We start from the raw sequence: 12,754 nt of genomic DNA on the forward strand, positions 1-12,754 counted from the left end.
TTAGTTTGGTTCTGAGGGGAGGGGGAAACTAAAAGAGGGGCTTCACACACACAAATAAATGTTCCCCCGTTAACCCTGACAAAGGTGACTGCCCCCACAATGCGTGAATGTATGTGTGTGTGTGTGTTTCAAAATTTCTGGTTTCCTTTTTGTTTTGTTTTAAATTTATAATGTAAAAACTCTTAACTAAAATCCTTACTAGTTATATTCATTTATATTTATGTATACTTTGTTTTTTATGCAAATGTGTGTGTGTGTGTGTGAGGGGGGAGTGGGCTTGGGTGGGGGGACAACTTAAAAATTACATTTGTTTTATTTGCATTTATATCGATTTACTTGTCCTGTCCTTGTTTCTGATTCTCAGCTAAATTACAAAAAACATTCACATATAAAAAACAAACAAAACAAAAACTAAAAGCACTCCACTCTCTTATACTCCTTCTGCTAGCATATCGTTTCTTTCGTTTTGTCAGCCCCTGGTTTTTATTCATATAATCTCAACGCTTCCTGCTCCTGCACTTTTGCAATGACTAATCCATGCAGACAATCGACCGAACATTAGAAGCGGCTCGGCTCTCCTGTCTAGATGGAACGTGGGGGTTAGGTAACGCCGACTTGTTTTCTCTGTTTTCTAATTTAATTATTACTTGTTTTTGTTGTTGTTGTTTTTATATACTCATTTCTGTTGCTCGCTCATCAATTTATTTGCTCTTGTTTTTTCTTTTGTTATGTTTTTACTTGCAATTTGTGTGTGTTGTTGGTTTTTATTGGACTTAGGCTTAGGCTTAGTAGCTACAAGTACGCTTAAATTTTTAGTTTTTTTCCTTTTTCTTTTTTATTTATGTATATATATTATCGAATTTCTCTTTCTCTTTTTTACTTTTCTGCTTCGCTTTTGCTGCCTTTATTCTTCTGTTTTTTGTTTGATGTTGTTGTTTGTTGTTGCTGCTGTTGCGTATGCTGATGCGTTTTGTTTTTTCTTTTCTTTTTCTATTTGCATGATTTCGAACATTTTGTATGTGTGTGTGTGTGGTTGTGTGGTGTGTGTTGTTTTTGTTTTTTTTTTTTAATGTAATAAAAACTATACGCGCTTATTACAAAATGAAAAAACTGCTTGGTGTGGTGTAGGAGGAGGAGTAGGATCTTCTAATAAATAACTTCGTAGACAGTAGCCTTCTTATCGCCCGAGCCCGTCACAATGTATTTGTCGTCAGTTGATATGTCGCAGCTAAGTACGGATGATGTTTCCTTCGACTGCAATAAATAATTCAAATAGATTAGCAAAAATATACAATACAATCCCCCCCATCATTTTCCACTCACCTGGAATATGCTGGCACCGTATGGTGTTCGCCATGCGTTAAGCAGGTTGTCTTTGCCGGTTGAAACGAACCATTTGCCGCAGGCGGCAAATCGCAGCGACAGTACACAGCTCTCGTGCAGATGCAGTTGATACTTGTCCGGTTTCGATGCATGCAGTACTTCCACATGTGAGTTCTCCATGCCCACAGCCAGCCAGTCGCCTATACAACACAAAAAAAATAAGGATTTAAATATGGTTTAAGTCCGGGTAATAATTCGCAAAAACCCACCTGTGGGACAGTAGCCAAGCGAGAATATTTGAGAACTGAAATCGTGCTGCTGCAGTTGGCGGCCCTCGCGCAGGTCCCACGAGCGCACTGTATTGTCGAGACCGCCCGTCCATAATCGCGAACCATCCGGACTGATGTCAATGCACGAGGCACCATCGGTGTGTCCCTGGAACTGGCGCACCAATATCTCGTTGTGCAGATCCCATACGGCAATGTTGCCATCGCTGCAGCACGAGAAGCACACCTTCGAGTCAGGGCTGATGGCCAGCGCATAGCAGGCGGGCGCCGCTGAGGTTAATTCGGCCTTAATTCTGGGCGTTGGGCTGGCCAGGTCCCATATCGACAGATTCGATGCCTCACCGCCCACAATCAGCGTTCGGCCATCGGGCAGTAGCTTCACCGAGCGTATATAATTGTCGCGCTGCAGGCAATCCAACTGACTGACGGGGTTCTTGTTGCCCGGCTGTGAGATGTCCCAGACCTTGACGCACCCCTTGCCGCCCGTATAAACGTATTTTGTAGGATTTGAAATTGTCACGGCGCAGACGACTTCACCGTGCGATAACGTATTGATCTGACGGGCGTGCCGAGGTATACCAACGCCTACCAGCGCATCCGGCGGGAATGGCACCGGCTGTAGGCTACCCTCACCGTTCATATGGAAAGAGTATGCACTGTCAGAAATAGGAAAGAGTTAAAAAAGTCGATTAATATGGGAAATAATCGTAAGGAAATTACAACTAAAATAGTTGAACGCTTTAATTTGGAATCGTTGAGAGGAAGTCCCCCCGCTCCAAAAAACAAGCGAAATTCACTGTTATTTTGGAGCCCCTTAGGGTCTTATGCTATAGGACTGTTTTTTCCTTATATCTACCACTAATTCCGTTCCTCTGCCTAATGCCTCCTAGTCCTGTAATTACTATTCAAATTTTTACATAATTTACATACATTCTTGGCTATTCTACTTAATTTTTTTTATCATTTTCCACAATTATTAGATGCTTGCCATTGCACGTGAACGTCCTAATAAATAATTGGATCTATCTATCAGTAAAGGTATCTTATATGGTAAATATTGAATTAAACCCGCAGTGGGAAAACACGGTAAGAGCTAAACTTCATCAATCAATGTCTATGACAGAAACCTAATACATTGTACAGTTTAAATTAAAAGTTTTCGTATACCCCATGCTCTGTTGTTTAGTGTAAAGATCCTAATCAAGAGAATTTTGCTAAAATTCAGAGATTCCATCACTTTGGTTCTTCTACCACTGTAATCCTATCTAAGAGTCAAATGTTCTTCCCATCCTAATAGCACCCAAGCTGTCATTGAAACTAAATATTGTTCGTTCTGTCCAAAATATTTTGGTAGGGTAGGATAGCACAACTTACGGCTTTCCACCCGTCAGGGCTGAGGGATGTGGAATGCCATTTGTTCGCACATGCGAATGCGGATCGTACGGCATTGGTGGCGGTCGTCCATAGGCTGGATCCGATGGTGGACGCTGGTAGGGATCTGCTGGTCTCTGATACGGTGCCCCCGGATATCCGGCTGGCGGTGGTCCCTGTGGCATCATTTGTTTAGGATTAACACCGCCTGGTGCTGGTGCGGCAGCGTTTGGTGTCGGTGTTCGTGCCTTGGCGCCCGGAGTGCCCGGCTTTTCCATCTATAAGAAATTTTTGGTTATAGTTTCCTGTATATATTCTTAAGTGTCTAAGATCTCTCACATCTTTTGTCTTGAGGCTGGGTGTGGAACGTGACGAGCTGGAGCCAGAGCGCGAGGGCGGACGTTCCTGTTTGATGCCACTACTGCTGGGCTTCTCCAGACGTTCGCCATTGAGGCTTTCACGATCGCGTACCTCCACATGTTCGCCATTGGGACGTGGAGAGTGGGATTCCTGCAAGGCATTCGGATAGAACAACAACAAAATATAATTAATTAAATGGGAATTTAGAGCTGACGGGAGGTGTATTTCTTTTTGGTGTTTCTTTCTTTGGAGTGGGTTAGGGGGGATTTTGGTTGCATTGAATCTGGGGCCGACACTCAACTCACCATTTCATTTGCAACATCTACGACTAAATCTTGATCGCTTTTCTCGCCTTCATCGTCCTGGAAATAATTTTGAAAAAAATACAAAAACAATATAAATAAAAAGTTCATACAAAATAACAATTCAACCACCAAAAAGAACAACAATAACAGCAGCAATAAAATTTTTTATATATATTAATTAAGCAAAAATCATTATTTCTTTTTCTCTTTTTTTTTTTAGTTATTGTTTTTCCTTTTTTGGCTGCGCGTCTCTTATAAATTAGCAATATTTTTATAGGTGTTAGCACAACAACAACAATGACGACTACCACAACAACAACAACTACAAAATGATAGGATAGACTACAGGTTTTTTTTTATTTTTGGTTTTGTTTGGTGAGTTGAGAGACAGCAGCAACAGCATCTTAGCAGCAGCTCAGTGCTGAGCTATATGACATTTAATTCGGTTATGGTTTATGGTTTATGCGGATGAGATGGCTTCTTATATGTATTTATATTGAAGATTGAAAGCTGATTCGTGATACTCACTTGCAGTTGTTGCTTCTCATCTTTCCGACGCTTCGAGTCGTTTTCAATGTCCAGCGGCGAGCGTGTGCGATATTTTTCACGATCCGCTGGTGAAACTGAATTGCGCTGCAAGCAAAAAAAATTCACAAGAACTTTTATAACTGTTTCTGGGCAACAAAATATATTGTATTTACTTACCAAACGCTCTTCGGCGCCTGCTGGTCCCTCCAGCCCTGTGGGCTTTATGTCCGGCCTATGATGATCTGGCGGCGCTTTGGGCAAACCCTGTGGCCCATGCGGCAGTCCCATGGTGGCACCCAATGCACCAAACGGATTCAATGCACCCATCGGCTGTGGCGGTCCGCCTGGCACCTGCTGTGCGTGTATTTGCTGCTACAAATTCAGATTAAAGAAAGTGTTTTAATTAGAACACCGGTTTGGGGTTTCAACTTTGTGTCGTGCAACATTTAAGCGTTGGTGTTGGTGTGTGTGTGTGTGTGTTTACAACGACATCAATAAGAACAGCAACAACAACAACAACAATTTGAAGGCATTTTTGTAAGCATTATTTTAACGGAGTGAAAAAACAAAAAACCAAAAAAACAAATAAAATATGAATAAAATTCACAAAAACAGGGACGGGCGTCAGTGGCATGGTGGCAGTGGAGTTTAGCTTTTAGCTGTGTTTGTGTGGCAGTGGCAAAGTGGCAGAGTGTCGTATGCGGGCGGCAGACAAACAAACAAACAAACAAACAGAAAAACAGTAACAACAGAAAGTAAAATGAAACTCTTGGGCAGGCAGCAAAAGAAAAAAAAAAAAACTTACTAAAAGTTGTTGTATTCCATGTTGCTGCTGATGCTATGCAACGCGGCGGTTTTGGACGTTTTTTGATTATTGTTGTGGTTTTTGGTTGGGTCAACGCGAAATCATACGATTAATAAAAAATTAAGTGGAAGGAAGAAAAACAAAATCAAATCGAGAGCGCCAAAGAAGATTCAAATATTCCCCTCTGCTACAGGGAGCCATAAATAAATTCACACACGCCCTAGGATTAGGCTGCATTCCATTAAATATGTTTCTCTTTGTTGCTGCTGCTGCTGCTGATTCTAATGTCGGGTGTGAACCGACTTATACTTACCCCAATAATCAGATTGAGCTCCTGCATGGTGACCTGCTTCGCACGCTCCACCGCCTGCAGCACTTGTTGCTGATGATCGGCCTGTAGGAATGGAAGTAACTGATTGATCAGTGTATTGAGGCGCTTGGCGATCTCCGTTTGCTTGTGCATCTCCACATTAAGGCCATAGGACATCTCATAATACTGTTGGCACAGGGGGGAAATGGGGGTAAATTCAAGGCATTATTATTAGCTAAACGTTTGCAGATTTATGTGTGAGAAGTGGGGATCTGTCTCTTACCATAACATAATGGCGCTGCATCTCCGTCTTCTCGTTCGCCAGCTTCTCGCACTCCAATTTGATGCTGGAATTCGCAGGAAAAATAATCAACGGGTAAATTAGTTTAGGCGACGGAAGCGAAGTGAAGTCCGCTCCGCTTGCTGGGCCCTGCCAAAGGAAGCAGCGGCAAACAAGCAGCAAGCAGCAAGCGGCGGCGGCGCAGGTTAATCCTATGACAGCAGCGCATATGGCGCGCCAAAACCGGTTTGCTTTGCTTTTTTTTGCAAAAAAAACGCAGCCGCAGCAGCATCCACAGGCCGCACTAACACAGAGACAGAGCGGCTGGCAGGCATATACAAGTGTGCCAGCAGTTGCACAGTGGAGGCTCCCAAGCGAATGGTGCTTCTTCTGCTGGAGGACTCCCCACTGTACTGGCTGGGGCACACACGCAAGACAAGCTTAGCTCCATCTCTGGATCCACACACGCATATCCATCCAAATTCCCAAGAAGAGAGATCTCCCAAGGATTCTACTACTTGCCTGTGGTATTGTGCCTGCAGAAAATTGAACTCCTCCTTGATGCGTTCCAATGTATCGGCGATGGTAAATTTGATTGGGCCCTGAGGTGGTGGTCCCTGAGGTGTGCCAAGTAAGAGAGGGGGGCATAAACAGTAAGAGAGTGTGAGAAAAGGAAGAAACACAATTAGCAAAGCGGTGTGGATTGGGGGGGCCAGAGAGAGAGAGAGAGAGAGAGAGTGGACAACAATGTGCCTCGCGGCTCGCCTCGACTCTCGCGTCTGGCGGGCTGAGTGGATTGGAGGTACTTACCCCGGCCGCGGGGTGACGCACCGGTTGGGGATACATGTTGTTATTTATGGTTGTGGGACAGCAATGATTGTGTGCCGGCTAAAACACTCCCAATAATGGTAAGATGAATAATTCCGGGTTTCGACAGCGACAGCGTTGAATTTGCTATGGGAGCCAGCGCAAATAGTTCTTCTTGTTTCCCGGATGACAGAGAAAGGGCGGAGAAGCAGGAGCAGGAGTGAGGTGAGTGGTGTCCTCGTCGTCTTCGTCCTCGTCCCCGGCACAGCGTTTCCTACCGTCCTTCCGGTTAGCGGCGAGGCGAGCCCGAACGTGAACGTGAGGCAGGCAGGCAGGCAGCGTAGCAAATTTCTTTTGCAAGCGTTTTTATTGCTCTTGTTGTTATATTACTTTTTTTTTTTTTGTTTTTTTTCGAACTTTTTTCTCTGCCGTTTTTTTTTTTATATTTTTCGTTCGGCTCCCAGCAGAAACGTTTCCGAACCACCCGGAAACTTAATGGAACTCCATCGTTTCCATGCTATTCTTCATTTTTTTTTTTGGTATCCTGGGAATGGAATTTTACAACAATTTTTTTAGTTATGGTTTTTTATATTTGCACCATTTTTTTCGATACGTTCGCACATACGCACACACACACATTTAAGTCACACACACTGTCACACAGCAATGGCCGAGCCAGCGAGACACACGCACACCAGCGCACAGCGAGAGACGACTTTTATGACGGGGGTACGAGTGTGAGTGTTTACCGCCGAAAAATCAAGCGCACAGTTGCATGTGGCCTGGGCAAAACTCAAATTGTTACGCAAAATCACAGTTTGACTTTGGCGGGGATTTGCTGGAATATGCCAAGCCACTTTGTTGGGCAATTTGATTATTATCCACCGAAATTGTTTCACTTTTTGTATTAAAACAGCAGCTCCGCACAAACAATATATGAACATATACAGACAGACTGCAATTAAACAGGGTTGCCATGCTGGCCAAATCACAGAATGGGCACATTCGTACTTTTTGGCGTTGGCTTTTATTTTATTGCGAAATTTATGGTTTTGTTTAAGTCATTGGTTGGCAGGTGCTTGGAGGAACAGTCTCCAATCGTGCTAAAATGTACCAAAAACCAATTGTACTGTGGAGCACCAGGCGGCAACACTAGTCCCTGCGAGCAGATACGGGCACGTAGAAACCAGCGAGTGGCCAAATCACACACACACACACTGGCACGAGCACAGGGCAAAAGAAAAATTATACCGTCCAATACAAAAAATAAACAAAAGCAATTAAAAAAAAGCGAGATAGTGGTAGTACCGATTTTATGCGTTGGATTTGCACGTTCAACTGGACGCCCAATGCTAGCGTGAACACTGAAAGAATCTCTTGCGCACTCCGAATTGTTTAATGCAAAATTTGTAGGCACTTTTTTTGAGGATTTTCGCCCGTAATATTGCTTGTTTCAGCCGACCGAACCGACCGCGAAGTGTCTGACAGGCCAAGAGTCGTGTATGTGTTGTGCAGCTTTGGCGGCGGCGCTCTCTCGCTCTCACACACACACAATATCTCTCTCTCCGTCTGTCCGGCAAAGAGTTCTACACGCGCACTCGCTGGACCGCGGCTGGTAAATGGCGTTCTCGTCTTTATGATTTTGCAACAAATTTGCATGGAGTTTCAGCCTTTATTTCACTGATTCTAGTCGCCGCTGCTTGACATTGTATTTGCAATAATTTTTTAAGCATTTGCACTACTTCTTACTGTGTTTTTTTCCTGTTTTTATTATCCGCGTGTGACCGCGCATTTATCGCGTCTGATATACCGAATATACCAGCAAATTTATTAAATATACTATAATATATACCGAAAATCGTGAGTGAGTGAACGAAATTAACCCACTTAGCGCCCTTCTATTTAAACAGGTTGTTCAGTCGCATATTTATGCAGTAATTAATATTACATAATATACACTTATCGAATAAGTCAGGTCGACCCATGTAACGGGAGACATAATAACAAACGACAAAGCATTGTAGCTGAGTCAAAAATAACCGCTTCTGCAGCAATTTCTGCCAACGATGCGATCGCTCGTCAGAGGGCAAAAACACTGGTGCAATTGCTGACTATCACAATTGCCCAATAACACAATATCATATTAAATCCAAATTAATTCAATATTAATTCCAATTCCCTTTTACCATATTCTTACTAGACTCAGCACTTTCTGTACCTTTTGTTACCTATAAATAGAAATTAAGTTTGTTGAATAAAATAGTATCAGAAACAGTACCATCACTGCCTGTTCACTCATTCTCTACAACTGCAATCAACAGAGGCTGTCGCCGTGTCTTCAGACCCTCATTTGCTCGACGTAGGAATCCCTCTCCGCAGTCCAACTGGTTCAAGTTCTAGTTTAGACAACAGGCAGTGATGGTACTGTTTCTGATACTCATTTTATTCAACAAACTTAATTTCTATTTATAGGTAACAAAAGGTACAGAAAGTGCTGAGTCTAGTAAGAATATGGTAAAAGGGAATTGGAATTAATATTGAATTAATTTGGATTTAATATGATATTGTGTTATTGGGCAATTGTGATAGTCAGCAATTGCACCAGTGTTTTTGCCCTCTGACGAGCGATCGCATCGTTGGCAGAAATTGCTGCAGAAGCGGTTATTTTTGACTCAGCTACAATGCTTTGTCGTTTGTTATTATGTCTCCCGTTACATGGGTCGACCTGACTTATTCGATAAGTGTATATTATGTAATATTAATTACTGCATAAATATGCGACTGAACATTCTCCCGGCCGTTGAACTGGTGTTCAACCATCGCCCAAGTCGACTGAAAAGCGGCGTGGAATGGGCGGTGATGATCCGCGTGGCTCTGTTTGGTTGATTGTTGACGGCCTTGGGTTCCATGATCGATACTTCTTCCAGAGAATGAACGCAATAATCAATAGCATTGATATTGCTAGGGCAGCATAAGTAGCGATTTGATGATGCTGCACTGTGTTGAGATGGTGTGGCAGCCTTTGTTGATTGATTGCCACTAATTGCAGGCGTAAATCTTCCAATTCTTGAAGATAGTCTGATGTCTGGTTCTCCAATTGTGCAGTTGCTGGCGAAGGGGGTGTCGTTGGTAAGCGTATGTCCCCAAATCGAGTGTAGGCTGATTTGACTTCACTGATTGTTGTGCTGAAGGTACTGATGCTTATTTCTGTATTGCGAGCAGTGCATCCAGGTGACAGTGAGAGCAAGCCAGTTCCTTCTAGTTGTATGGTTGATGGAGACCCGTTGCAAACTGCCTGAAGTCTCATTGTAGAGTGTGTTGCAAAAATCCATTTATTTGCTTGCTGAGTTTTGGACCACACCATGTCCGCCTTCGTGTGGGTCACTTCACATAAAGGTGCTGTTTTATTGTTAAACAGCTGAAACTCACAGCGATTGTCGACATTGAAGACTGTTTGATGATCAAAGCAGATGTATTCTGCGTTGAGTAGTTTAAAGCAGCGTCGAAATTCTTCTGGAGTAAATCCCATGAATTGATCTCGGTGAGTGTTTACAGTGATTATGGTTGTTTTGAGATTGAACAAGCTCCAACTTGTTGAGTCCCAGACCGGAATCGGCATGATACTGAAAACTTCGAGCTGAAATGTTGAAACTAACGGTAGTGTCACCTTGAAAATGACGTGTGTGGTAGTCAGTGTTCCTTCAGCGCGCATTAGCCTGTATAATTGTATCACATTTTGTGTTGTGACAGGCAACATTTGATCAGCTGGCAAGTGATCCCGGATTTGGTCTAGTTGCTCTCTTAATTGCTCAGGAGATACTAGCGTTGGGCTTATTGTCCGATGGTGAATGCCGATTAATACATCAGATATGTCAGACTGCATACGTTGAAGACTCGTTGTCAGCAGAGTTAGTTGTGCTGTGAGCCCTAGGTATGACTGAATTAGATGATCGCCATGATATGTTCCTCTTTCTCTGCTGATGGTTGCCACTTGTTGTTCCAATACCTTTAGGCGGTTGTCCATGGCTGACTTATCCTTCCTGATCACGGTCATTGTGGAGTCGACAATTGACGTTTGATTTCGTAGTAGATGTAGCAGAAAGTCTTCGTTGGTTTGTACCTTTTCGATTACTTTAGCCATTTTCTCAGCATATGTAGAGTCAAGTACACCGAATAGCTGGTGTGCCACGTTTCCTACTATATCCAGCGGTGATCTGCGTTGTCGAGAGGCCTTCATTAGCATATTTCCTGTTTGTAGTTCTTTGTACAAATGTTGAAAGTGTTGAAATATGGAGTTGCACGCTGGAACATTTTTTAGTTCAGGGCACATGTGTCTTAGTTCGGACATTCCGGCTGACATGACTTGCATATCCTTCCAATATGGATCCAAGTCGTAGTATACAATCATGGTCCATTCGGAAGTGGTCATTCTTGAGGTTCCAAGTTTCTCATAGAATATTCCGGGCTTGTTTGCAAATTGCGTCACATTTATTGATTGTGAACATGCTAATGGCAGCATGAGAAGTAACACTACCAATGTGGATGTTAGTGTAGGTAATGATAACCTTTTTCGCTGTGTTGGTGGCTCCTTTATTTCCGCAATGTCTTGAATAGCATTTTTGGAGCGTTTTGTTGCTACCTCCTCTGAGAATAATGGGGCGAGACGACTGATGGGGCGTTTGTATACGCCGGACGATGTTTTGACATCAACCACTCGTACATGGTTGTCTTGCCCAGGATAAGTTTTGATGATGCGACCCATTGGCCATTTCATTACTGGAAGGTTGTCTTCCTTCACCAAAACTAATAATCCTTCGGTCACGTTTGGAGCGGTGGTTTTCCATTTATGGCGAGTTTGTAGTTCGTGGAGGTATTCCGTAGACCATTGTTTCCAAAATGCATGCTTTAAGCGTGAAACCAATTCCCAGCGCTTAACCAGAGTTTTCTCTTGACGATCGGTGTTGACGTCAGGTGCTGCGGTCAAAGGTTCACCGATCAGGAAATGCCCTGGAGTAAGCGCACTTGTATCCGTTGGATCATTTGACATTGGAGTTATGGGTCGGGAGTTCAGAATTGCTTCAATTTCGATTATGACTGTGTTCAGCTCCTCAAACGTCAAGGATGCTGTTTCTGTGGTTGTAACTAACAGCCTTTTCGCTGATTTTACCGCAGCTTCCCAGAGGCCGCCAAACGATGGGGCCCGAGGAGGAATGAATTTAAAATCCACTTGTTTTTTGTTGCAATGGTTTGTGATCAGAGCATGTGCCTTTTCGCTAAATATTGCTTCTTTCAATTCCTTTAGCTTGTTATTTGCGCCGACGAAATTTGTTGCGTTGTCGCAATGAATAGTCTGACACTTCCCGCGTCTGCTAAGGAATCGCCGGAGTGCTGCCAAGAATGCATCTGTGGTTAAGTCACTTACTAACTCCAGATGTACAGCCTTTGTGGAGAAGCAGCAGAATACGGCAATGTATGCCTTATCTGGCCGTTTTCCTCGGATTTTATGGTGGATCATAATTGGTCCACAGTAGTCAACGCCTGCATTAAGGAATGGGCGTGCTTGCGTGACTCTTTGTGCTGGAAGATTGCCCATGATCTGGTGCATCAGCTTTGGTCTGGCTCTGGTGCATCTCATACAGCTATGTATGATGCTTCTAGCCATCGTCTTGTCGTTGATAATCCAATATTGTTGTCTTGCGATTGCCCTTAATGCTTGGGCACCGCAATGCAGATTTTCCTCATGAAGCTCACGCATAATCATTTTGACTATTGGGTCGTTGTACGGTAGCAGGATTGGATGTTTTGCATTGAACGGAATTTGAGCTTCTTCGAGTCTTCCGCCAACTCGGATGAGCTCATCATCTCCTAGTAAGGGAGATAACGAAATGATCGAACTCTTTTTATCCAATGTTTTATAGCGTTTTAATTGTTTTAAATCCGCTGTGAACTCAACTTGTTGAATCGTTCGTAGGATCATAGTGCGAGCACGCCTTAGTTCTCCTGCGCAAAGTGTCGTTGTAGGTGCTCTATTAATTTTGTAGCAGAAGCGAAACATGTACGCTACAATACGTTGTAGTTTGTTGAACGAGTTGCTATGTCTGCATGTGTATAACTCTTCTCCGAGAGAGCTAGATGCGATTGGCAAGCTGACATGCTTAGCCTTTCTCTCGAGATTGCTGGGCTCAATGATGGGTGGTTTTGTCCATTTATCTTCTGATCCGTGCAAGAATAATGGTCCGTATAGCCATAGACTATGATCCCTTAGCTTGCTTGCTAAGATTCCTCTTGAAAGGACATCTGCTGCGTTGTTGGCTGATGAAACATGACGCCATTGTAATTGGTTCGTCAATGCCTGGATTTTGGCGATTCGATTTGCCA

General features: G+C 43.4%; 1 protein-coding gene across 5 annotated transcripts; it reads right to left on the bottom strand.

The window, feature by feature from the left end:
• Positions 1-1,002: 1,002 nt before the first annotated feature.
• LOC111065927 (protein groucho) lies at positions 1,003-8,200 on the bottom strand. 5 transcript variants are annotated; one of them, XM_022354379.2, is made up of 14 exons: positions 8,126-8,200; positions 6,380-6,920; positions 6,092-6,186; positions 5,573-5,636; positions 5,293-5,475; positions 4,980-5,012; positions 4,352-4,546; positions 4,175-4,279; positions 3,647-3,703; positions 3,321-3,491; positions 2,985-3,259; positions 1,593-2,266; positions 1,324-1,523; positions 1,003-1,254 (listed from the first exon to the last, which is right to left on the bottom strand). In XM_022354379.2, exons 2-14 carry the CDS (start codon positions 6,413-6,415, stop codon positions 1,147-1,149), a joined length of 2,196 nt encoding a protein of 731 aa, XP_022210071.2. In that variant the 5' UTR covers positions 6,416-6,920; positions 8,126-8,200; the 3' UTR covers positions 1,003-1,146. The 5 variants fall into 5 exon arrangements, with proteins under 5 accessions (XP_022210071.2, XP_022210064.2, XP_022210076.2 ...); XM_022354372.2 differs by having other exon boundaries at positions 7,685-8,177; XM_022354384.2 differs by lacking the exon at positions 8,126-8,200 and adding an exon at positions 7,126-7,322.
• Between the last annotated feature and the right edge of the window lie 4,554 nt (positions 8,201-12,754).

The sequence above is a fragment of the Drosophila obscura genome, unplaced genomic scaffold (genome assembly GCF_018151105.1).
Source record: "Drosophila obscura isolate BZ-5 IFL unplaced genomic scaffold, ASM1815110v1 contig_4, whole genome shotgun sequence".
In the NCBI taxonomy this organism is placed as follows: domain Eukaryota; kingdom Metazoa; phylum Arthropoda; class Insecta; order Diptera; family Drosophilidae; genus Drosophila; species Drosophila obscura.

What these genes read in the sequence shown, in the direction of transcription:
- LOC111065927 (XM_022354379.2), bottom strand. Translation starts at nt 6,415, where the DNA reads ATGTATCCCCAACCGGTGCGTCACCCCGCGGCCGGG. An exon ending in CAGGCGCCGAAGAGCGTTTG is followed by an intron (nt 4,280 to 4,351) that starts GTAAGTAAATAC and finishes TTTTGCTTGCAG; the next exon opens with CGCAATTCAGTTTCACCAGC. An exon ending in ATGAGAAGCAACAACTGCAA is followed by an intron (nt 3,704 to 4,174) that starts GTGAGTATCACG and finishes AATTATTTCCAG; the next exon opens with GACGATGAAGGCGAGAAAAG.